Genomic DNA, 23,111 nt, shown 5'->3' on the forward strand with positions numbered 1-23,111 from the left:
TTAGGAGTTTCTTGGGAATATTTTTTCAGATCGACCAATCGTTAGCTTTAGCAAAATGTTATTTAGGGCTTATGGCCTGTAATATCCTCATATATTTTCTAAAAATGGGTTGCTTTTTTTCTCATTCATAACATTCATACTTTCTGAAATATTCAGCTTTTTTGGGGGAAATGTTTCCCCATTCAAGCGAATGGCAGAATGTTCAAATATGCCACAGATTAAATTTTTGTCAAGCATCTTCAGCTCCTATCTCCTCATTCACACATTCACATAGAAACTCCATTCAAACCTTAAAATCTTACATGTGTTGTGAACATATTGGGTTGTATTTAACTTTCAAATCCCAAATGAACTTTTTGAAATATTAAAACTTGTTTGGAGCATGGTAAAAATGCCCATATGTAGGTTGTCCTCTCTCTTAGAGTATACAAACTGCAACGATCTAAGTTTTTGTTCTTGAGGGAAGGCCGGCAGTTTGAGAGACGTGCTTCAACTAAATCTCTATGAAATTAACTGCAGCATTCACACCTGCAATTCCTTCAGAAATTGCATTCATTTTGTATCCTTATTTTTGCTTGTTTGTTTGATTGGTTTTCATCTTTGTTTGATCATAAGAAATCTTACTATTCAAATTTTTTTGCTTGTGTTTTGCTAACATCTGAGGAGTTTAAAAGGACCCTGCTACAACAGGTATAATCAGAAAAACAGACAAGCAAACACACTCATTAAACACAATTATACACAACCATATATATATATATATATATATATATATTGCTATAACAGCTTTGATGTGTTGTATTTACTGATACCGTCAGTTGCTCACTGTGAATATGAGACCAGGTGAACACTGGCAATGGCAAATCTGTGAATGTAGAATTTTATATGTTGAAACTGGCACATCAACTACTCAAATTGTAACACATTAAACTCAAGTGTTGGAGGAATGGAGCTCTAAAAGGTTAATTGGTTAGTTTAAAATTAATTGAGAGTTTCATCTTCACAGCCTCAACCCTCATTGTTCTCTTATTTTCTACACAAAAGCTCTGACCTCAAGGGGAAACTGCATCATACATATATAAACTGTACATGTGTGTGTGAGAGACTCAGAGAGTCATTTCTGCACACCTATGCTGTCAAGGTCACTCAAACATTTTGCTTTAGACAACAGGTACTTTTTTTGTGAAATCGCATCACAGTGTTTCGTATATAGACAGTAAAATTATTTATTCACGGAGTAATTTCTGTATATTTTGTCCTATTTTCAGCTATTGTCTCCTTGCTAAGATAGAGCAAAAAGCCTGGTTAATCTACACCCTAAATAAACTTGACATACTGAAACATGCCAGTAATTTATGTGACTATAGCATTCCCAGCACTGTCTCCATGTCATGTAGCCTTTAAGTTTAAAAATATATTGAGGAGCTGAGTATTTTCTCCCTTTCTTCAAAATCAACTTGCAGTATTCAGCGTCTGTTCAGCTTTGACCTGTGGGAGGCAGCAGCGCACATCCGAGCAGCTACTCTGCCGCAAATGAAGAAGCGAAGAAGAGTGGGACACCGACAACACAGCTAGCTAGCTTACCTGCCTAACGCATAGCTAGCCTCAGTTGGTAACCCACACAATAATGTCACCCTAAATGTAAAGAGAAGAAGAAACAATAAAGCTACAGACTGCGACAACAGGTTTCATGATAGGTACGTTTACAAGTTTAATTCAGTATTTGCGAAAACATGCCAGAGAACTGTTAGCCAGGTGCTCACGCTATGCCATGCTAGCTAATACGCTAGCTACAAATGGGAGCATTAGCGCGCTGCTAACATAGCAAACGTTAGCGGTTCCATACAGTTGTTATGTGGAGGTTACTGTTAGCGGAGACTCACACCGGTCATAACAACATGACTGAATGGTTACGTGAATGTAACACTAAATTAGCGCTAGCTTTCATGGAAGAAGGAAATTATCTAGCTAACCTTATTGCTAATACATAGCGGGACGTTTGGTGAATTAGAAGCTAGCTAGCGTTTGCTTATTATGGAGGCATCTCTTTGCATCACAAAGCAGTGTTTTAACTGCCTGTATTAAATAGTCACAGCTATAGGTAGTATAATGTAGTTGTGCATGTACAGTGGGATCCAAAAGGCTGAGACCACACTGAAAATCTGCAATATTTTGATGTCAACCACGAAATAATCAGAAATTTAGAGGATTCAGAAACACAGGAAATTATGACATGTAAAATGAAGAAGAAATATTAAAGATTGTGCACAATTTCCAGGTCAGTAATCACATTAAAGCAAAGTTGTAGCATTGACCAACTTAAATCATTTGTACAGAAGGTCAGATTTCCTTAAGTTGTGTCCTTTCCATTGAAGCATGTGTTCAGATGACACTCAGGTTTGATCTTCTCATCTGAGTCTCATTCTAGTAACTCCACCTGCAGCAGGTCACTCACCCGTTATAAATGTGGCTGTGCGTCAGCCACCAGTGTGTGAATAAGTGAATGTGGCATAGAGTTTTAAAGCGCTTTGAGAGGTCAGAAGATTAGAGAGGTGCATATGTGCAAGGCCATTGCATTGGCATGTCATCGGTATCGGCTGATATTGGCTTTAAAATGAGCTATCAGAATCAGACAACATGCTTTTTCTTAATTTGCACAATCAGTTAATATTACACACATTAAAAAGTATTGTATTTCATGTCTCCATCTGCATTTGGGCCATCACAATAAGAGTATGCTTGCATAGTATGATGTTAATTCCACTACAGAAGAGACTTGGTGATCACTAAAATTAGGTGGGAACAAAGTGGATATATCGATATCTGTATTTGTTATAGCATAGCAGATATCAGCAAAAAAATTCCAATATCGTGCATCCCTAATGAAGATCAAGTAGCCCTGACTGTCATGGACTTTCCTCCGTTGACCTCAACTGAACATTTATTGGGGCACTTGAAAACTGAGAAAGCCAAGCACTCCGTGACATCACAGCAAGCTCTTTGAAACATTGTCATATCCCGCAGGGATAAAATGGGACATGAGGTTTTACACAAACTTGTGAGGTCCATGCCAGTTCGAGTGCATGTTGTTATTAAAGCAAAAAGGGGGACATAACAAATACTGAAATATTCTGAAATTCATGTACTTTTTTCAAAGATTCAACTTTTCAGCTAGTGAAAAAATACAACACTCAAAACAAATGCAAAGTAGCATCTCAGACTTTTGGACCCGACTGTGTATATACAGTTTATGAGGGCAGTAGGGCTGCAGCGATTAGTCAACTAAGCGATGACTATTCGACTATTAAAGTAATCAGTGACTATTTTCGTAGTCGACTAATCAGTTTGAGTCATTTTCCATAGAAAAGTACAATAAAAGTACCCCAAAATACACTTATTGCAGCTTGTTACGTTCAGATATTGGCAGCTTTACACACTCACCTTGCCGTGAGTATGAAACAAGACATTAAATGACATCATTTTGGGGTTTGGGAGAGACAGACCGACATTTGTCAACATTTTAACACATATTTCGATAAAACGATTAGTCGACTAATCGAAGAAATAATCACCAGATTAGTCGACAATGAAAATAATCGTTAGTTGCAGCCCTACTGCTAGCCACTTACCACTAGCCTCTCCAGATCTTTTAGGGAGAATGTTTGGAGAGTACAGGTTTAGTTTATTGTATCTTAATTGGACAGTGCTCTCAGAGTGATGTTAGAGGATCCTGACATGAATGTTCTCCCCTGTCAGATGCTGAGGGCACTCTTCCACGATGTATGCTGTGTACAGACAAGCACACACCCCCACGGCGGTGGAGTTTTCTGTGTACTGCAATTTCATATCCAGTAAGGAGAAGAATCTAGTCATTGCTGGAACATCTCAACTGTTTGTCTACAGGATTATCCACGATGTGGAGGTAACTATGTTTCCATTTGGCTTGTGTCATTGTCAAGCTTTGAAATACAAGCATAAATGTTTTTTGTGATATATTGTGTGATGTTGTTATTTCAGAATACATCAAAGGCTGAAAAGTCCTCAGGTACGTCTAGACATCATGTTCAAAGTACATTTTTTACCATAAATGAATGATACAAACCTAAATGAATGCATTTGTGGTCCAACTTCACTCTTTCCTCCCACAGATTCCAAATCTCGTAAGGACAAGCTGGAGCAGGTGGCATCCTTTTCTCTCTTTGGCAATGTGATGTCCATGGCTAGTGTGCAGCTTGTGGGAGCCAACAGAGATGCACTGCTCCTCAGTTTCAAAGATGCCAAGGTATCATCATCTAAACTATGCAATGCCAAATTTTAGATTGCCTAAAATTGTTTCTAACTTACCATTGTGTGTTGGTTGTCTCACCAGTTGTCTGTGGTGGAGTATGACCCTGGGACTCACGACCTCAAGACCCTGTCTCTTCATTACTTTGAGGAGCCCGAGCTCAGAGTATGTAGAAACAAGAGCTCAGTGTTCAGAAGCATTACTTGTCTAAATTAGAATTAATGTTGACATTCACAAGTGAAGGATTAGTTGAACTAATTTGCACTCCTTAAACACTTTCAGGATGGTTTTGTACAGAATGTACACATTCCCATCGTCCGTGTGGATCCAGAGAATCGCTGTGCTGTGATGCTCGTTTACGGCACCCAGCTCGTGGTGTTGCCATTCAGGAAGGACACTCTAACTGATGAACAGGAGGGTGGCGTTGGAGAAGGGTACGCCTGCAGTCCACTATACATTCTGTCGATTAAAGTCTTATAGAGTCTGGTTGGCTCGTATCCCAAAACCCTTACAGCACCATAAGATTGATTATATGGCGATTCCCCGGTGGGATCTAATCTTGGTTTTGTTGTTACATGTTAACTGTAACTGTTTATACTGTAGTTGCCATACATTTACATCCATGGTTAGAAAAACAAAGACAAAGGATAGGAAACTGCCATTTGATAAAAAGCGCCTTCTTATATCCTGCTGCTGTTAGAGTTTACACTGACACACATGTACATGTAATTGTCTAACTCTGAGCATTACTATCACTATATCTCATCTATAGGCCTAAATCCAGCTTCCTGCCCAGCTACATCATAGATGTCCGCGAGCTGGACGAGAAGCTGCTAAACATCATCGACATGAAGTTCCTTCATGGCTACTATGAGCCCACGCTGCTCATCCTGTTCGAGCCCAACCAGACATGGCCCGGGTGAGTCCACCACATTATCAGCAGGGGTTGAGGGGCTGATAATTGATCAGTCTATAGCCACAAATAACTGAATGTGTGGGAAACTCTGGTCCTTGTTTGCTATATATGCACAGAGTATGACCATGACTTTTTTACGTCTGGTTTCTAAGCGTGCCAGATTTGATTAAATGCTTAATGTCTGTTTTCTTATCATTCTTCCAGGCGTGTGGCTGTGCGTCAGGACACTTGCAGCATCGTTGCCATCTCCCTCAACATAATGCAGAAGGTTCATCCTGTCATCTGGTCTCTCAGTAATCTGCCTTTCGACTGTACGCAGGTCATGCCTGTACCCAAGCCAATTGGTGAGCTCCCTCTTTCGTCACTGCATATGAACAGTGTGGTCGCTAAGTTCCCATTTCACAACAGATTATTTCTGATGGAGTGTGAGATATGGATTTACACTGTGTGAGGTGTGATGTGTTGTTAAGTGTTTGTGGCTGTAGCTTCTTGCTCACATGTCAAATCTTTTTAGGTGGCGTGGTGGTGTTTGCTGTGAATTCATTGTTGTATCTGAACCAGAGTGTTCCACCATATGGAGTTTCTCTCAATTCTCAGACGAATGGGACCACAGCGTTCCCTCTGCGTAAGCATTACCACTAAAAACACACACACCTGTAACTGTATCTTTAATATCTGGCTTTATTAATTTATACATCATTTGATATTTTGCGACGCTCATCTCTGGATAACTTGTTTTGGTTCCCCCAAGGTGTACAGGAGGAAGTGAGGATCACATTAGACTGTTCCCAGTCTGATTTCATTGCCTATGACAAGATGGTCATCTCTTTGAAAGGAGGAGAAATGTGAGTCATTGTGATTATCACCACCAAACTGCACATAAAGAACAGTGGCAGTTTATGATTTTTCACTGACTGTTTTGGTTTTTGCAGTTACGTGTTGACCCTCATAACTGACGGCATGAGGAGCGTCCGGGCTTTCCACTTTGACAAAGCTGCTGCCAGCGTCCTGACAACCTGTGTAAGTTCTGCTTGTAACTGTGAGCAGCAGCGGTCTGATGAGACAGGTTTTAAGGTTACATAGATAAACTGTGTATGCCACATAAAAATGGTATTCCTCATCTAACAGCTGGGAACCTGAAAATTAATTTGAGATTCAGCTCAGCACTGTGTCAAGTTTTTGTTGGTTGCAAAGTTTCATGAGGCTGTGATTATTGTAGAGTTCACTATAGGTCATTTTATACAGTAATGTCCGTTTTTAAAAAATACCTCACTACAATTAAATGGGTACGATGGGGGTTTATGTCATCACACATGAACAAAATTAGGCTCTTTTAATCCACAAGAGTCTCAGCTTTCCAATCAGACCCAATATATGTAATTCCAAAACTGTTTAGGGATATGCAGAATTACTCAAATACACATTTGTACTACATGCAAAAAACTGCAGGTTTTTTGCCCCAAACTGCATGGGAGAAGCATAAAGTGGGCGTGTCTGTAAAGGGGAGACTTGTTGGTACCCACAGAACCAGTTTTTATTCAGATGTCTTAAGGTGGGAGTTCAAAGGACCCTTGTGAAAATAGCTATGCCAGTTTCTCCCTCGCCAAAGTTTAGCCTAAATTTGGAGCGTTATTTAGCCCCCATCCCGACAAGCTAGCATGGCATGATTGATACCAGTGGATTCCTTAGTTTCCTTCTAGTTTAGTATGATACCAGTATCTCACTCTAGCTTTAAAACTCTGCCTGCTCCAGTCTCTGAAGGACAGGAAGATGCTGGAGGCATCAGGGTTTGATTGACAAGGTTTTGAAACTAATACCAGCACTTGCAGATTAAATCTACTGGATGCTACAGAAATGACCATTTTTACACCAAATATATATAAGCAGGGAGATAAAACCTCTGGAAAATATCTTCAGACTTTACCCAAAACCTACAAATAGTTTTTCATATATCTGGTCGACCTTTTAGGGTGTAAAGTAATACTGAATATATACTCAGTTTGGCACACTGTCTATCCTAAATCCTCTAAAAGCTGACAGACTGAAGCCTCACACTCTCCTTGCTCTCCTCCTCCAGATGGTGACCATGGAGCCTGGCTACCTTTTCCTGGGTTCCCGCCTTGGAAACTCTCTGCTCCTGAAGTACACAGAGAAACTTCAGGACACGCCACCAGAGGAGGGCAAAGAAAAGCAGGACAAAGAAAAAGAGAAAGATAAACAGGTGTGTTTGTGATAGTTTAAAATGCAATCTTTAATACAGCCTTTTGTTGTGAAGCACCATCGAAATGCCATCTTTATTTTCACTTGATTCATGATCGTGTAGTTGCAGCGATTTCTTTAGATAAGGTCAGTTTTTCAAAGTAAACGTGTACAACACTCTCTGCCTTCAAAGTAGCCTGTAAACTAAAACACTGCTTATGGATTCCAGGAGGAGCCACCAGGCAAAAAGAAGCGAGTAGAATCTTCCACCAACTGGACGGGTATGTCCAAAATCATTTCTGGTATGTGACAGAAGTGTGTGTGTGTGTGTGATCTGCCTATCTGTGTTTCACTCACTGTCTTTGTTTTGTCAGATGAGGTGGATGAGATAGAGGTGTATGGAAGTGAAGCCCAGTCAGGCACTCAGCTGGCCACATACTCCTTCGAGGTAAACAAAAAAGCTGAATTGCTTGTTATGTAAATGCAGATGTTTATGGAAGGTGACTGATGATCTGTGTTTTCATACAGGTGTGTGATAGCATACTCAACATTGGACCATGTGCTAATGCCTCTATGGGTGAACCTGCCTTCTTATCTGAAGAGGTACACACATTAAAACACTTCCTTGTGTCACTGTACATTGTTGTAGGTGTTATCTCCCTTTCTTTCACAAGAGCTATATTTTAAAGTTTCTGACTTGTTCATTTTACCCACAGTTCCAGAGCAACCCTGAGCCTGACCTGGAGGTTGTGGTGTGCTCTGGCTACGGCAAGAATGGTGCACTGTCTGTGCTTCAGGTAAACCCTCCCACAGATGTGATGTGCTGTTTTAATGCATGTGTTCTTGGTTATATGCATGATAAATGTTACTGCACCATCCTAAAACCTGTGGTCGCGAGGGCCGTCTGCCACAGGTCCAGTGATGGTGCTATAGCGAAGTCTGGGTCTACCAGGGCTGCCTCAGAGAACGGCGGAGTAGCCTGTAAACACCCCAGAAACAAGCTCATAGTTCTTTGTATGCTTTTGTGATTTGTAACACAGCACATTGTGGCACTTATATACAAGTCTGGAAAGCCTGGGAATGTGCAGTGTACTGCCTCTGATTTGTGGCCCACTGTAAAAAGTTTGATACTGGACACAGGACCAGTATATTAGATTTTACCACTAAAAGTTACTCTTGACTCAGCAGCTGCTCTCCAGTGGTACATAATGACAACATGTCCTAACAGCAAGTAAGCATCTGTCTGTCTTGTCACAGTGCGTCACATCAGGGCTCTCTGTCGACACTGAATCCATTAAATACGCACATCTGTTACGTCATGTACCAATCAGCTACGCGCTCAAGATTAGACTGTATACATAACCACTTAAAGGGTGGGTGATTAGCTTACTTTCCATCTTCCTACGTTTGTAATATTACTTTTTAGGATAGAAAACATGTTTTATATTATGATATTCACTGAGTATGACACACAGTATAGCCAACAGCAAGTAGCCAAGCTTGTTATTAGGGACGGTCATTTAACAAAAAGTTTCAGCTAATTGGTGATCTCCCTCCAGCCAGCTGCTTCCTCATTTTTTTTTATTTTTGTAGTAAAAATGAGGAGGTATCATTAAAAAGATTCCTTATTTCAACTAGTGAAGTTCCTGCAGAATCTCCCTAACGTTTAAAGGGAAGTAGACGAGTCTGAAAGTAAGAAAATAGTCAGAAAACATTTAATCTACAAGGTTAAACATTGTCCAGAAACTATTGCCTATATTATAAGAGCCATTTGAAACATTTTTCAGTGAGCAAAACGCATGTAAAATGCTGCTGAAATGAGTGACACTTTGCACTGTGCATTATGAGCATTGCACATTATCCTACAAATAATGACAACAACTCACTCAAGTTAAAGTTCAATCAAATTTACTGAAAGCAACACTCAAAGAAATCTTAAGGAAACGTGCCTTAGGGTAGATGAATAGTAATTCTGGTACTGACAGACAAGGGTAGCAATGTTTAATCGACTAGTCAACTAATCGCGCACATCCCTAATCTTAACTTCATCAGTCAGCCCTTCCCTGTCTACTGAGGAGTTTTAAAGCAAGCAACAGGAATAAAAAGAAACATAAAGCTGAAAAAAGTTCAGCTCTAAACGGCACATTGTGTCGCTCGCTGCCAGTTAGGACACTTCTTTCATTCATTCATTCATTCATTCATTCATCTTCTAACCGCTTCATCCTCTTGAGGGTCGCGGGGGGGGCTGGAGCCTATCCCAGCTGACATCGGGCGAGAGGCAGGGTTCACCCTGGACAGGTCGCCAGACTATCGCAGGGCTGACACATAGAGACAAACAACCATTCACGCTCACATTCACACCTACGGACAATTTAGAGTCACCAATTAACCTAGTCCCCAATCTGCATGTCTTTGGACTGTGGGAGGAAGCCGGAGTGCCCGGAGAGAACCCACGCTGACACGGGGAGAACATGCAAACTCCTTACAGAAGGGCTCCCACGCCCAGGATCGAACTGGCAACCCTCTTGCTGTGAGGCCAGAGTGCTAACCACCACACCACCGTGCTGCCGGACGCTTCTTTCATCAGCTTCAAATCGTTGTCGTGTTGCTTATTAGTAATGCAATACATGGATTTAGTGAGGTTTAGTGAGGTTGCTGATGTAGGCTACTTTTTAATTTGCCTGAGCGTGTCATAATGATAAATGCCAGTTCAGCCAGTTTGCATAAAATCAAAACGGTTTAAGCTCGTGCACCAGATTGGACGGACAAAAGTCTGCCTTTGACTTTCACATGTTTGTTTTAATTTGTTTCCTTTCTGTTCTCCAGAGAAGCATCCGACCCCAGGTGGTCACTACGTTTGAGCTGCCAGGTTGCCACGACATGTGGACAGTCATCTCAAGTGAAGTCAAGGAAGACAAAAAAGTACTGTGTGTTGTTCTGCTTAACACCTTCAGGTCCTCACTCTAATGAATGCTCACTCCTTTGTGGTGGCATCATGTTTGTTTTTACAGTAAGATTTTCTCGCTTTGTTTTTTTTGCAGGCTGCTAAAAGCGATGATTCAGAGGACGGGGCCGAGATGGAGACCGCTGAGGATGGTGAAGAGGGAGACCAAGACAAGAACGACAAGGAGAAAGAAGAGGAAGAGAAGACGGAGACTCCCCTGGAGGATGATACGAAGAAGCACGGCTTTCTTATTCTGAGCAGAGAAGATTCAACCATGGTAAAGACACACAGGAAGGAAAAAACTAGCTGTTTGGGTGTTATTAATGTAACTTTGTTGTGTTTTTGTATTAAAAAAACGTACGTTTTTGTGCAGATCCTTCAGACAGGTCAGGAGATCATGGAGCTGGACACCAGTGGTTTTGCGACACAGGGACCCACTGTGTTCGCTGGAAACATCGGCGACAATAAGTACATCATCCAGGTCTCCCCCATGGGCATTCGTCTGCTGGAAGGAGGTAAATTCGAGTTTGATAATAAAGCTAATTGAAGGGATTAAACAAAATGCCAAGTTGTTTTACTCACATGTTCTCTTCTAATTCTGCTTCCAGTGACTCAGCTCCACTTCATCCCTGTGGACCTGGGCTCTCCCATAGTGCATTGCTCTGTGGCGGACCCTTACGTGGTCATCATGACTGCAGAGGGAGTGGTCACCATGTTTGCACTGAAGACCGACACATACATGGGGAAGACACACCGGCTGGCTCTGCAGAAGCCACAGATCCCCACTGTGAGTGTATCATCCTCGACAGTCTTTTAGAGTTTTATTTGACACATACGCCCCCTGCTGGCCATAATGAAGCTCTTGGACGAGAGTATCTAGTGCTGCAGTTTCAGCAGTGTGACCCTGCTTAATTCTCTACTTAAATAGCTTGCAAGAGTAATTGTTAATTGTTGCCTCTCACTCAACAGCAATCACGTGTGATCACACTATGTGCGTACCGAGACGTAAGTGGAATGTTCACCACGGAAAACAAGGTGAGCTACTCCGTCAAAGAGGACGCAGGAATCGTCAGGAGTCAGTCTGAAACAGAGACCACCATCATGGACCTCAGGTAAGAGCATCACCTCCATCGTCGCTACGTTGCCTATTTATTACAAATTGATTGATTGATGTTAAATGTGTGTGCAGTAACACAGTGGACGATGAGGAGGAAATGCTGTACGGAGACTCAAACGCCAGCACATCGCACGGAAGGGAGGAAATGAGCCGCAGCTCTGGGGCACAGGGGCTTTCTGGGGAGGGGAGCTCAAGCAAAGCAGAGCCCAGTCACTGGTGCATCATCGTCAGGGAGAATGGTGTAATGGAGGTATGGGCCGAATGTTTCATCAAAATCAGTCAGATGTCGCAACTGTTAATTTTTAGATAAATGTGGGTTCATGTCAACGTCTCGGTTTTTGGTTAATTTGGGGTTTTGTTTGATTTAAAATCAACAAAGTCTCAGCTTTCAGAGTATGAAACTCTTCGCCAAACTTAAACAACACAAACATATTTGAAGCTCAAACAGGGCAGGTGTGAAAGCACCCTAAAACTCAAATAAAAGTGATAAAACAAGTCACATATACACTGTATTAATTAATCAGTTAATACTGTTTCTTTACTTCCTTTTTGCCACACCTTCATTTTTATTTGAACAGATTTACCAGCTCCCAGACTGGCGATTGGTGTTCCTGGTGAAGAACTTCCCAGTCGGTCAGAGAGTGCTGGTGGACAGTTCGTCTGGCCAGTCAGCAACACAAGGGGATGGTAAAAAAGAAGAAGTGACACGTCAAGGAGACATCCCACTCGTCAAAGAGGTGGCATTGGTTCCACTCGGCTACAATCACAGCAGGCCATATTTACTGGTGAGAGTTCCTCTTGATTAAAATGCTTCATGAAAATAAAATCAGAACTAAATTTAATGAAAAAGTGTTGTTTTCTAGGTCCACGTGGAACAGGAGCTTCTGATCTACGAAGCGTTCCCTTATGATCAACAGCAGCCACAGAACAACCTGAAAGTGCGCTTCAAAAAAGTAAGAGCTCTGCCCGATAACGATGCACTACATCAAGTCAGATGTGAACTGAGTGAATCTCTAATTTGCTGCTTAACTCTGCACAGGTGCCCCACAACATTAACTTCAGAGAGAAGAAGTCAAAGCTTAAGAAAGATAAGAAGGCAGAGAGCGGCGCCACCGAGGAGAGTTTAGCTGTGAAAAGTCGGATTGCCAGATTCAGATACTTTGAGGACATCTCTGGATACTCAGGGGTGAGGAAGACAATTTTAAAGATCCCTCAGAGGTCACTCAGGGATGTGTTTTGTTCTGTTTTTGTCCCCTAAAATGTCTGACCTTGACTATACTGACTTGTATCGGTACAAAGTTGGTCACTAGAGCGGTGTTGTCACATTCTCCTGCTGAAGGGAGGTGATGTCTGCGCACTTCAATTGTACGTCAGTCAAGAAAGGTTGGGTTCGTCACTAACACGAAAGCGAATCACTGTCTAATACAGAAACATGTGGACGGGGAAACAAACTTCGACTTCAACTTATTACATGAAATAGAAAAATCTCAGCCAGGTGGAATGTATCTTTCTGCAAACCTTGATTAGACCTCTGGTATATAAATTCATAATAACAATGTCAACATGCCAGTTATAAGCTAACAAGCTAGCAAACAATATCATCTGCTAGTTGGTGATTTTGACAGAAGAGTCTGATTGCGGCGACGGCAGAAACGCCCACGCAGATCATTGTTTTACGTGGAACAGGAACCACCCAACCCGTTTTTTGTCTAATTTACTGACAGTCATATTGCTCTGTTTGTGAAATCAGTGGCGTTTTTATTTATCTCACTTTATGTGAGATTCTTCAATTATTTTACCATCATTTGTGACGTAAATGGAACAAGTGGAGCAAGCTAACATGGGCTTAGTGTTCCATTAACATCAGTAAATTGAATCACTATGATATTGGTTGCTAGCAAGCTCCCAGCTAGCAGTTCAACATCCATTGATGCTAATATTGTAATGCTGGTAGCAAAATGAGAAGTGCTAGCTTGCTAGCTAGCTTGCAGGCTGTATCCCCGAAAATGGTGATTAATTTCATTACTGCTGTCTGTTGTCATTTTTTGTGTGTCTTTACGATGAAGTAATAACTAACAATAATGAACCAGAACCAGCTGTGCATTGATAATAAGGAATGGACGCCTCTAAAAACCATTCTTGTGCCACATAAGCCAGTCATACTCGTACACAGTGGGCGTTTCTGTCCTACATGAGCCAGTGATCTATGTGTGCAGGAATGTCCCGCTGCAGCTGCAATCAGCAGACTCCTTATCTGAGTCTTGGTCAGACTGATGCTCAAATGTATGGCTGAATCTCTTTGATGTTCACTCTAATGTTAGCCATCTTGATGTGCACTACTCTTTGACTAGTGAACTTAGCATTAGTAGCCAGACCTAACTCCAGTGGAGGCAGGCAGGGCGCAACGCCAGATCCAAAATTTCTCAAAATCAGGTAGAAAAGATGGATGTGCTTCCACCTATTAGAGCTCAAACAAAATAACAATCATAGCAGAGTATTTTTCATACTTTAAAATGTGTCTGGAGAACTGGAGAAACTTTATCTCACAGCACCAGCATTGTTTTGATTAACCAAACGACTCCCCGCATTTCCTCGTCGTCACAGGTGTTTATCTGTGGTCCGTCTCCTCACTGGATGCTGGTCACCTCTCGTGGAGCCATGAGGCTTCACCCCATGACCATCGACGGCTCCATTGAGTCTTTCTCACCCTTCCACAACATCAACTGCCCCAAAGGTTTCCTCTACTTCAACAAACAGGTACGCACAGGACACACTCACACTTTGGTAGTGACAGTGGAGGTATTTGTCCTCTTCTCCATCAACTCCACCTACAGAAACACTACTTATATTAAATGCTAAGAATTTGGATGAGATTCCACACAAGTACGAATGATACTAATTACTCACAAAATTAAAATCCAGCGGGTAAGGTGAGATAAAATAGAGCTGCAAAGTAGGAGGAAATATTTGTTTTTTTCCTTTCCTTCCAACACAAAAAAAATCCAAGACAAAAATGAACAAACGGACATGATAGAGTAGAGCAAAACAAAGCCAGCTCACAGAAAAGGTGCATATATGATATGCATGTTAATCTGTTCGATGGCTGAAATGTCCACAACTGGGAGAGAAACAGAGTCCATGCCACCATGACCAACTGAGGTTGAGGAACGCCCAAGATGAAGGCTAGTAAACCGAATTCCTGGTGGCTCAAAGCACAATATTCAAAATGGTCTTTTAATGATAACCTCAATGTTCCTCAAATACCAAAGTCTGTGTTTTTTCACTCTTTTATCTGTAGTTTCAAGTCCCTTGAACAGTTTTCTGTGTGTGCGTGTCTCTGTGTGTTTCCCCACAGGGCGAGCTGAGGATTAGCGTCCTGCCCACCTATCTGTCCTACGATGCCCCTTGGCCAGTCAGAAAAATCCCACTGCGGTGCACCGTCCACTACGTCTCCTACCATGTCGAATCCAAGGCAAGGCTCCTCACACTCAGCCCACACAGCACCAGAGGCACCGGGGCAGCGACGTGAGACAAATCCATGCTGAAACACATTCCCCCAGACTCAAACACCTCACCTCCACTTGCATAACGCCATGCAAAATAAAAGCGTATCGATCGAGCCGCTTTGAAAAGTTTGAGATGAAAGCCCTCTGGCCTTAAAGTTTTCTTACTGCGAGAGAGAGAAAAAAATCAATGAGGGTGACTTTGAAGGGATTAGTCTTTGATGTGAACTTTCTCTGTGATTTTGGTCTTTTTTTCCCCCTCTTAGGTGTACGCTGTGTGCACCAGTGTGAAAGAGCCCTGCACACGCATCCCCAGGATGACTGGAGAGGAGAAAGAGTACGAAATCATAGATCGAGGTCAGACATGAGCACACACACACACACGCGCCTCTCGTTCAACTATTTATAAATGTTTTTAGCTTCTATTTGAACCAGTTTTCATTTCGTTTAGCTGCGTCTTTAAACTTTGAATTCAACCACTGTTGAGACCAGTGGTTTTCAAACTTTTTTTTGTCCAAGACACACCGAAGGGCAAGCTAAAATCTCAAGGCACACCTGTATTTATATCTGTGCACAATAGCTTTTATAACGTGTGTGATCTCTTATTACGACATAAGACAATAAAAATAAGAAGAATGAAATAAGACAGGCAGCTTTTGTGATATTTCTCTTTTCTTTCAGTGGTAGGTTGTCTTCACTGGTGCTTTGTTGTAATTTAAAAACGATCCATTGTCCCACTCTCAGCTTTCTTCTTTTAAATGTCGTCATCCCTCACACTGGCTGCCTATCAGAGCTGTTGATGTGTCACACACTTATAATTCCCACACGCGAACGTCGACAATAGGTTCCCCTTGAAGGTTTTTTAAATTAGATTAAACTACATGTGAGGATGGGGACCTTAGGGATACACTGGTTTGGGTTGGACAACTATGAAGCGAATGATTCCAGACAGAGAATCGGGTTTGAGAGGATACTTTAATCTCCAAATGTAGAAAGTTTAAAGTGTGGTCCTGAAAATTCATAAAGGAAAATATCTTTCAACTCAATTGTTACAAAATATACATTCACAATTTTTAAGTCATTACATCCACACTTACTCCCTTAAACAAGTCTAAAAAACACCTCTCCATTCATGACGAGATAACACGTGGTAGACGTTATTAAGAGAGCTAATTAACATAACCTAAACGAGGATCATCTAAGTTAGCACAGGTCGTGACTTAAGCACATACACATCTTGAAGGGACAAAGAAAAGGCGCTAATTGTCCATGCTAAACTTAATTGTGGTGCTTTCATTGCTGAACTGCTGCCGCTTGAAGCTCGAGCTGGCGAAGCACATGTCAGTGTGCTGATTGGCGAGCGCATCCTTAGCCGAGAGCGCGCTAAGGGCTTTCCTACACTATATGTTTTAGCTAGAGTTTGCCCCTTTATGAGGAAATGTGTGCACACAACAAACTGATACAGTCGATTAAAATTTTATTCAGAATTTTTTTTATAGGCCCAGTTTAATATTGCAGTAATAATGTGTCACACAATCCCACGGCACACCTGGATTGGTATCATGGCACACCGTTTGAGAACCACTGGTTTAGACTTCTGTGATCGCTCATTAACTTCTTCTCACACACACACTCAGAGTGCAGTCGGCCTCTCTGAGCTTGTAGTTTACTAATGTTGTGTCATTTACTAAAGATCATCACACCACTTAGTAATCCTGACTGACTGTTTATTTTCCTCCTTAACACAAATCTGTGGATACATTACAGATGAGCGTTACATTAATCCTCAGCAAGAGAAGTTCTCCATCCAGCTCATCTCTCCAGTCAGCTGGGAGGCCATTCCCAACACACGGTAAAAGCTCTTCTCTTTATACACCACTTTAAGAAACAAGAGAGCAGTTTGCAGAATCAATAAGGAAGCCTTGTTTTAATAGACACAGGGCACCTATGAATGAAGAGGTCCACACAAGCTTGGGGCAGTTTTGTTTTCTCTTTTATTCTCCACCAGGTCGTCTCAGCGGAGGCTTTGTGTTGCTGTTAGGGGTTTAATTGAAAGTCTGGGGTCATTTATCTGCGCCGTAGACAATTAATTTAGTCTCACATGGGTGCTTTCGCTTTTTACTGAGGGCCAGTTGGAAATGTCAGGTCATTTATCCAAGTCCCTGGCCTTTTAGCTGCTCTGCATCGTTGTTACCAGGGCTTGTAATGTCACGTGCATATGCACAGTTGTGTGTGTAGAGTTTGCGCTGTGTGCGTAATTCTCAGTTCTACATGCACAAGTGGTCCGATTAAAGTAAAGTCAGAGATTTGTCTCAAACACATTGAGGAGAGGTTTTGTGGAGCGGGCAGCACTGGCTGTCGAAAGTGCATTTACTGTGACGGAACATCACGGAGAAACTGACACCATGTTTTTCAAAATGTATCAAAACGAGAAAAGTTTGAAAAGGTGCGAGACATTTATATGTATCAACTCAAAGGAACCGATACTGTGAAAATAATTGGTCTGTTCATCACTACCCCACAGGCTCTAGTTCACCTAACAATGGATAGACCCAGGGTGAGGCCGGGTGAGATGGAGGCAGCTGCCTGGAGGGAGGACACTTCACCCCTTAAAGGGATAGTGCACCCACAAGTGAAAATTCAGCCATTATCTACTCACCCATATGCCGAGGGAGGCTCTGGTGAATTTTTAGAGTCCTCACATCACTTGCAGAGATCCAAGGGGAGAGGAGGTAGCAACACAACTCCACCTAATGCAGGCTGACGTCCAAAAACACATAATTGAAACCACAAAATATCTCCATACTGCTCGTCCGTAGTGATCCAAGTGTCCTGAAGCCCCGACATAAAAAGTTGTTTGGAAAAACCTCATTTGAACTCTGTTTTTAGCCTCACTGTAGCCTGTAGCTCTGACTGCCTCTGTGTACACTGAGCTGATGTGTGTGCGCTTGTGCGAGACCGTGAGACATGGGCACTGCCTTCATGTGTGTTCACGTGCTTTCGCTAATATGCACAAGCGCACACACGTGAGCTCAGTCCACAGAGAAGCAGTTAGAGCTACAGGCTACAATGAGGCTAAAAACAGAGGCGTTTTTCCAAACAGCTTTTTACGTCAGGGCTTCAGGACACTTGGATCACTACGGACGAGCAGTATGGAGATATTTTGTGGTTTCAATTATGTGTTTTTGGACGTTTGAATCTGGGGCGCCGTCAGCCTCCATTAGGTGCAGTTGTGTTGCTACCTCCTCTCCCCTGGGATCTCTGCAAGTGATGTGAAGACTCTAAAACTCCACCTGAGCCTCCATCGGCATATGGGTGAGTAGATAATGGCTGAATTTCCATTTTTGGGTGCACTATCCCTTTAATGCTGTGTTCACACTATGAGCGACAACGCAATGGTGTGACCAGCTACATTTTCACTAAGTCGCAGTTGAAGTGCTGCTCAAGCGCTCGTTAATACAGTTGCGTCATCCAGGACTTGTGTGTGTCTGCTACTTCGCACAAAGCACAAATGAACATCATCTAAAGTTTGTATTTGATCCAAAAACTATCTCTGCTTTTGTGTCTGAGCCCCATTTTAACATCACATCTCGACGCCCCTTTGCATCACAGTGTGCACCACAATGCACATAAAGCTAGCATAGCATCAGCTAAGTAAGCTACAAATAACTACATATGATTGGTGCATCATTGGAGCACTGAAAAAAGTAGAAGCCAGCTCAGCTTTATTTGTGGCGCATCACACCCATCTGCAGGACAAGTGTTGGGCCTCAGTTTGTAGCTTCAAGTCACCGGCTTCCTCTGAAAATGACTCGTAGCCTGAGGCTGTGTCGCTTGTAGTGTGAACACAGCATCAGGCTCCCAGATAATGTTATCTTCTGCCTTCTGTTGACTGGGGAATTTACAGCTCACAGCAACTTAATATGACAGTCTCTGGCTTTTGTTTGATACCTAGTGCCAGCGAAAACCTCTCTCCATCTCTTAAGCACCTGTCCATGCCCAGTAAATTAAAATTTACAACAAAATTCATCTACTTTGAAACACTAGTGAGATGGCACAGTAACACTGTTGATATGTGATCATAGCTTAGTGTATATAGTGTGTTTTACAATGGTTTCCAACGCAGCTCATCATTAGGCAGGAACACTGAAGTACTAAAATCTGAAAAGGTGCATGAATGTGCACTGACGTCACTCCAACCCATTTGTCTCCACAAGGATCGACCTGGAGGAGTGGGAACACGTGACCTGCATGAAGACGGTGGCTCTGAGGAGTCAGGAGACCGTGTCCGGACTGAAGGGCTATGTGGCAGCAGGGACCTGCCTGATGCAGGGGGAGGAGGTCACCTGCAGGGGCCGGGTGAGCAGCACACACACAGCTCCAGCACACTGACACAGAGAGGCCTTCACACTTCCCCACACGATGATGAAAGGAAGCGACTGATGGCTTCTCGTTTTGATTCCTTTGTTCAGATTCTGATCCTGGATGTGATTGAAGTGGTGCCAGAGCCGGGCCAGCCCCTCACCAAGAACAAGTTCAAAGTGCTGTATGAGAAGGAGCAGAAGGGACCGGTGACGGCTCTGTGTCACTGCCACGGGTACCTGGTGTCGGCCATCGGACAGAAGGTCTCACATCACATCTCTGATTCAAGATACTACTGTTACCTAGTTACTGAGCCGTGCTAGATCTGCCCTTCACTCATAAAAACGGTTATCTTGTCCAAAAAACTAATGACAGACTAACTTAGAATTGCTTGTAAATAAGCTAAAATTGAGTTTTCATGTTCCTCCGTGTTCCCGCAGATCTTCCTGTGGGTCCTGAAGGACAATGACCTGACGGGCATGGCCTTCATCGACACTCAGCTCTACATCCACCAGATGTTCAGCATCAAGAATTTCATCTTGGCTGCAGATCTGATGAAGAGTATCTCACTGCTGCGCTACCAGGAGGAGAGCAAGACGCTGTCGCTCGTCAGCAGGGTGAGGAAGTGACACCACCGAGGCATTTCAAGCCCCTTTTACACAGCCGGATTTTCCACGAATGTTGGGCCATTTTGGGCCATAGCTGTGAGCGTTTATACACACAAAGCCGGATTGGCGAGTTGACCCGAGGTGCCCAATTTTCCACCTCGTAGGGTAGACATATTGGCGGAACCCTTTTAGTTTAAAAAGACAGAGGCGGCCTTCTGCTACGGGAGGGGCTGTTGATAACGCCGCACGTGCGAGCCACTGGTGGTGGATAAACAGGAAACAGCTGATAGCAGGAATTAGCGAGCAGCTAGTAGCAAGAGGGAAACACAAACCTGACAGACACTGTAAAGATGAGCAACTGGGGAGACAAGGAATCGCGCGCCCTCCTTGTCCTCGCAAACGAAGAGGCCATTAACCGTCAGATGACGGGGACGGTGAAGAACGGGCCAACTTACGAGAGAATTGCCGAAGGACTGACCAGCCGTGGCTTCCCTCCCACGTCACTGTTTACGTCACACGCTGAGCTACACGTTTTGTTACTTGTTCACCATGATACCGGTGTAATTTTTAATATCATATGAAAAAAGAATATCTCGATATTTCGACTTTTCGACATATTGACGTCATACTGTTAATCACGGCAACAAAGCATGGCCAAAGCAAAATTATTACCAACTCCGCGGTGGTTCCAAAAAGAGGAGCAGCTTCAGTAGTATGGAATAAACTGTGGCAGTAGAGGCAGTAATTCTAGTTTACTGTATCATAATTATAAAAGATGGTTTGTTGATGAACATATTTCCAGTATCAGTAATCGAGGTAGCAAGCAGTGTTCAATAATTGCATGCATTTAACTGTTCGCTCTCAGAGTGAGGGCCAGAGGAGGTTACAGACAATCAGGCCTAAGTGTTGTATTTGAGTGGAGAGGAAGATTAAGTGGAACCTGTGGGCTGCAGCACACACAGTGGAGTGTTTATTGATTAAGATGTACGAGTGAGTATTGATGGCGTGTCTTCTGTGGGGCTTCGGTTGAGTTAATCTTGCGGAGAGCAGCTCTGGCAGCTGGAGATAATTCAGGGAGTGTAGCTGTCTTTGTCGGGATTTAACACTTCTCTTATTGTGTTGGCAACAGGATGCAAAACCCCTGGAGGTTTACAGCATCGAATTCATGGTGGATAACAACCAGCTGGGATTCTTGGGTAATGTTTTAATGCCATTAGGGAGCTAATTCACTTCAGTTAATAAAAAATATCCGTCTGTTCTTCTTCATTGACTTTTCTTTTTCCTTTCAGTGTCGGATCGAGACAAGAACCTCTATGTATATATGTATTTACCTGAAGGTATGTAACAAAGACACACACACGTAATGTGTCTCAGCATCAGTGCACGTCCGGTCATGTGATGTGTGGTGTGTGTTTGCAGCTAAGGAGAGCTTTGGAGGAATGCGGCTGCTGAGGCGAGCCGACTTCAACGCCGGAGCGAACATTAACACGTTCTGGCGGATGCCGTGCAGAGGAGCGCTGGACACTGGCAGCAAAAAGGCTCTGACCTGGGACAACAAGCACATCACGTGGTTTGGTAAGTGGCCAAGACTGCTGTCAGAGTAGCTGTAGCTAACACCTTTACGAGAAGAGTAGAGACGTGTCTACAGGTGATGGGTAATGGAAAGTGACTCCTGGAATGATGATTGAGATAATCTATCAGTGTGTTTAGTGGACTTGACAAAAGTTATATTCCATAAACAGCATTACAGCAGGTAGCCTGGCACTTAAACAGCCTGCGAGATGTCATGTTGTCTCAAGAAAATAAACGACTGGAGTCAGAGGAAGACACAAACAAACTGCAGACACTGATATAATCCCGGGCTGTAGGTAAAGGAGCGAGAAGCCACAGATGTAGAGGAGAGGATGTTTGTGTTCCTGAGGAGCTGCATTTATGTTTGACGGGGGTTGAACTGGTTGTTGTGCTGGTTTGTGAGGCGACAGAAGTGTTGGCCTCTCTCTCTCTCTCTTCTAAAATCAGCACAGGAGGGTGTTTGTAAATGAGCGAGGACAGATTAATCAGACTCAGGCTGAGACCTCCATCACCAAAGGTCAATGATGCATTCAAGTGCACCGCGGAGTCGTTCTTCCGAGTTCAGTGTGTTAATAAGGTTTAAGTTTTAATGTGGAAACAATAATATAAAGATGATAAGTTGTATTTTATCGCCATGAAGTATGATGGGGGACTCATTTTTCAGATTCATCACATGAATGCGGCACAAGTCTGCCGAGGTCACTGAGTCGCCTGTAGTGCCCTCAAAGATGCTTATGCGTTACAATGAATATTGGTTTCATTGATGTAAACTTATACATGACTGGTAGTGCAGGCGCCAAAACTGTAAAAAGAATCGGATTGCCCGTCACTGTTTCAGAGCTTCAGATATTCAGTGTGGACTAAACCTTGTTTTTTAACATCTGTGTTCCCACAGCGACTCTCGACGGAGGAGTCGGCATGCTGCTCCCCATGCAGGAGAAGACTTACCGTCGTCTGCTCATGTTGCAAAATGCTCTGAACACCATGCTGCCTCATCACGCTGGTCTGAACCCAAAGGCCTTCAGGTCTGCAGCTGCTTGTAGTGCTACCTGAGATCATATTTACTTGTGTTTTGATTCACACAGAAGAGATACAAATGAAACAACTGATGTTTGATCCAACTATTTATGTGTATCCTGCGTCCAGAATGCTGCACACCAACAGACGCAGCCTGCAGAACGCTGTGCGAAACATCCTGGACGGAGAGCTCCTCAACAAGTACTTGTACCTCAGCACAATGGAGCGCAGCGAGCTCGCCAAGAAGATCGGTACCACCCAGGACATAGTAAGTGCACTAACAGACGAGAGGATGCACTCAAGTCAGCTTTCTTTTTCTAACTCCCCCCTCTCATTGTGTCCTCCTTTCATCACCAGATCCTGGATGACCTTCTGGAGATCGACAGAGTCACAGCTCACTTCTGAGCGCCACATTCCCACGTCTCGTCCACTCAACGCTGTTTTATACTGAACGGAGAATATGTTTTGTTACGGCCCTCTTTGTGCAGAAGTGATTTGTTTTTCTTACCTGTTAGACGAGAGAAAGGGCAGTCATGTTTCTTAGGATATTTGTATTAAAAAAAGATAATTTACACAAGCTGTGTGTGT

At 43.0% G+C, this 23,111-nt stretch overlaps 1 protein-coding gene across 1 annotated transcript; it reads left to right on the forward strand.

Moving 5' to 3' along the window:
• The first annotated feature begins 1,544 nt into the window (after positions 1-1,544).
• cpsf1 (cleavage and polyadenylation specific factor 1) lies at positions 1,545-23,084 on the forward strand. Its single transcript, XM_049602003.1, has 38 exons — positions 1,545-1,697; positions 3,757-3,922; positions 4,018-4,045; positions 4,149-4,282; positions 4,370-4,450; positions 4,568-4,719; positions 5,058-5,204; positions 5,406-5,545; positions 5,716-5,826; positions 5,953-6,046; positions 6,134-6,221; positions 7,279-7,422; positions 7,630-7,681; positions 7,775-7,848; positions 7,929-8,003; positions 8,117-8,197; positions 10,227-10,322; positions 10,442-10,621; positions 10,718-10,859; positions 10,953-11,131; positions 11,314-11,456; positions 11,534-11,711; positions 12,040-12,246; positions 12,325-12,414; positions 12,501-12,647; positions 14,066-14,218; positions 14,817-14,933; positions 15,231-15,321; positions 16,732-16,816; positions 19,182-19,323; positions 19,437-19,589; positions 19,767-19,943; positions 21,064-21,130; positions 21,224-21,271; positions 21,354-21,509; positions 22,402-22,531; positions 22,653-22,791; positions 22,881-23,084. Exons 2-38 carry the CDS (start codon positions 3,779-3,781, stop codon positions 22,926-22,928), a joined length of 4,413 nt encoding a protein of 1,470 aa, XP_049457960.1. The 5' UTR covers positions 1,545-1,697; positions 3,757-3,778; the 3' UTR covers positions 22,929-23,084.
• Positions 23,085-23,111: the final 27 nt, after the last annotated feature.

The sequence above is a fragment of the Epinephelus fuscoguttatus genome, linkage group LG17 (genome assembly GCF_011397635.1).
Source record: "Epinephelus fuscoguttatus linkage group LG17, E.fuscoguttatus.final_Chr_v1".
Classification (NCBI taxonomy): Eukaryota; Metazoa; Chordata; class Actinopteri; order Perciformes; family Serranidae; genus Epinephelus; species Epinephelus fuscoguttatus.

Coding starts and splice junctions, on each gene's coding strand:
- cpsf1 (XM_049602003.1), top strand. CDS start 3,779: ATGTATGCTGTGTACAGACAAGCACACACCCCCACGGCGGTGGAGTTT. Junction 4,283..4,369: donor TCAGTTTCAAAGATGCCAAG/GTATCATCATCT, acceptor TTGTCTCACCAG/TTGTCTGTGGTGGAGTATGA. Junction 10,860..10,952: donor CATTCGTCTGCTGGAAGGAG/GTAAATTCGAGT, acceptor TTCTGCTTCCAG/TGACTCAGCTCCACTTCATC.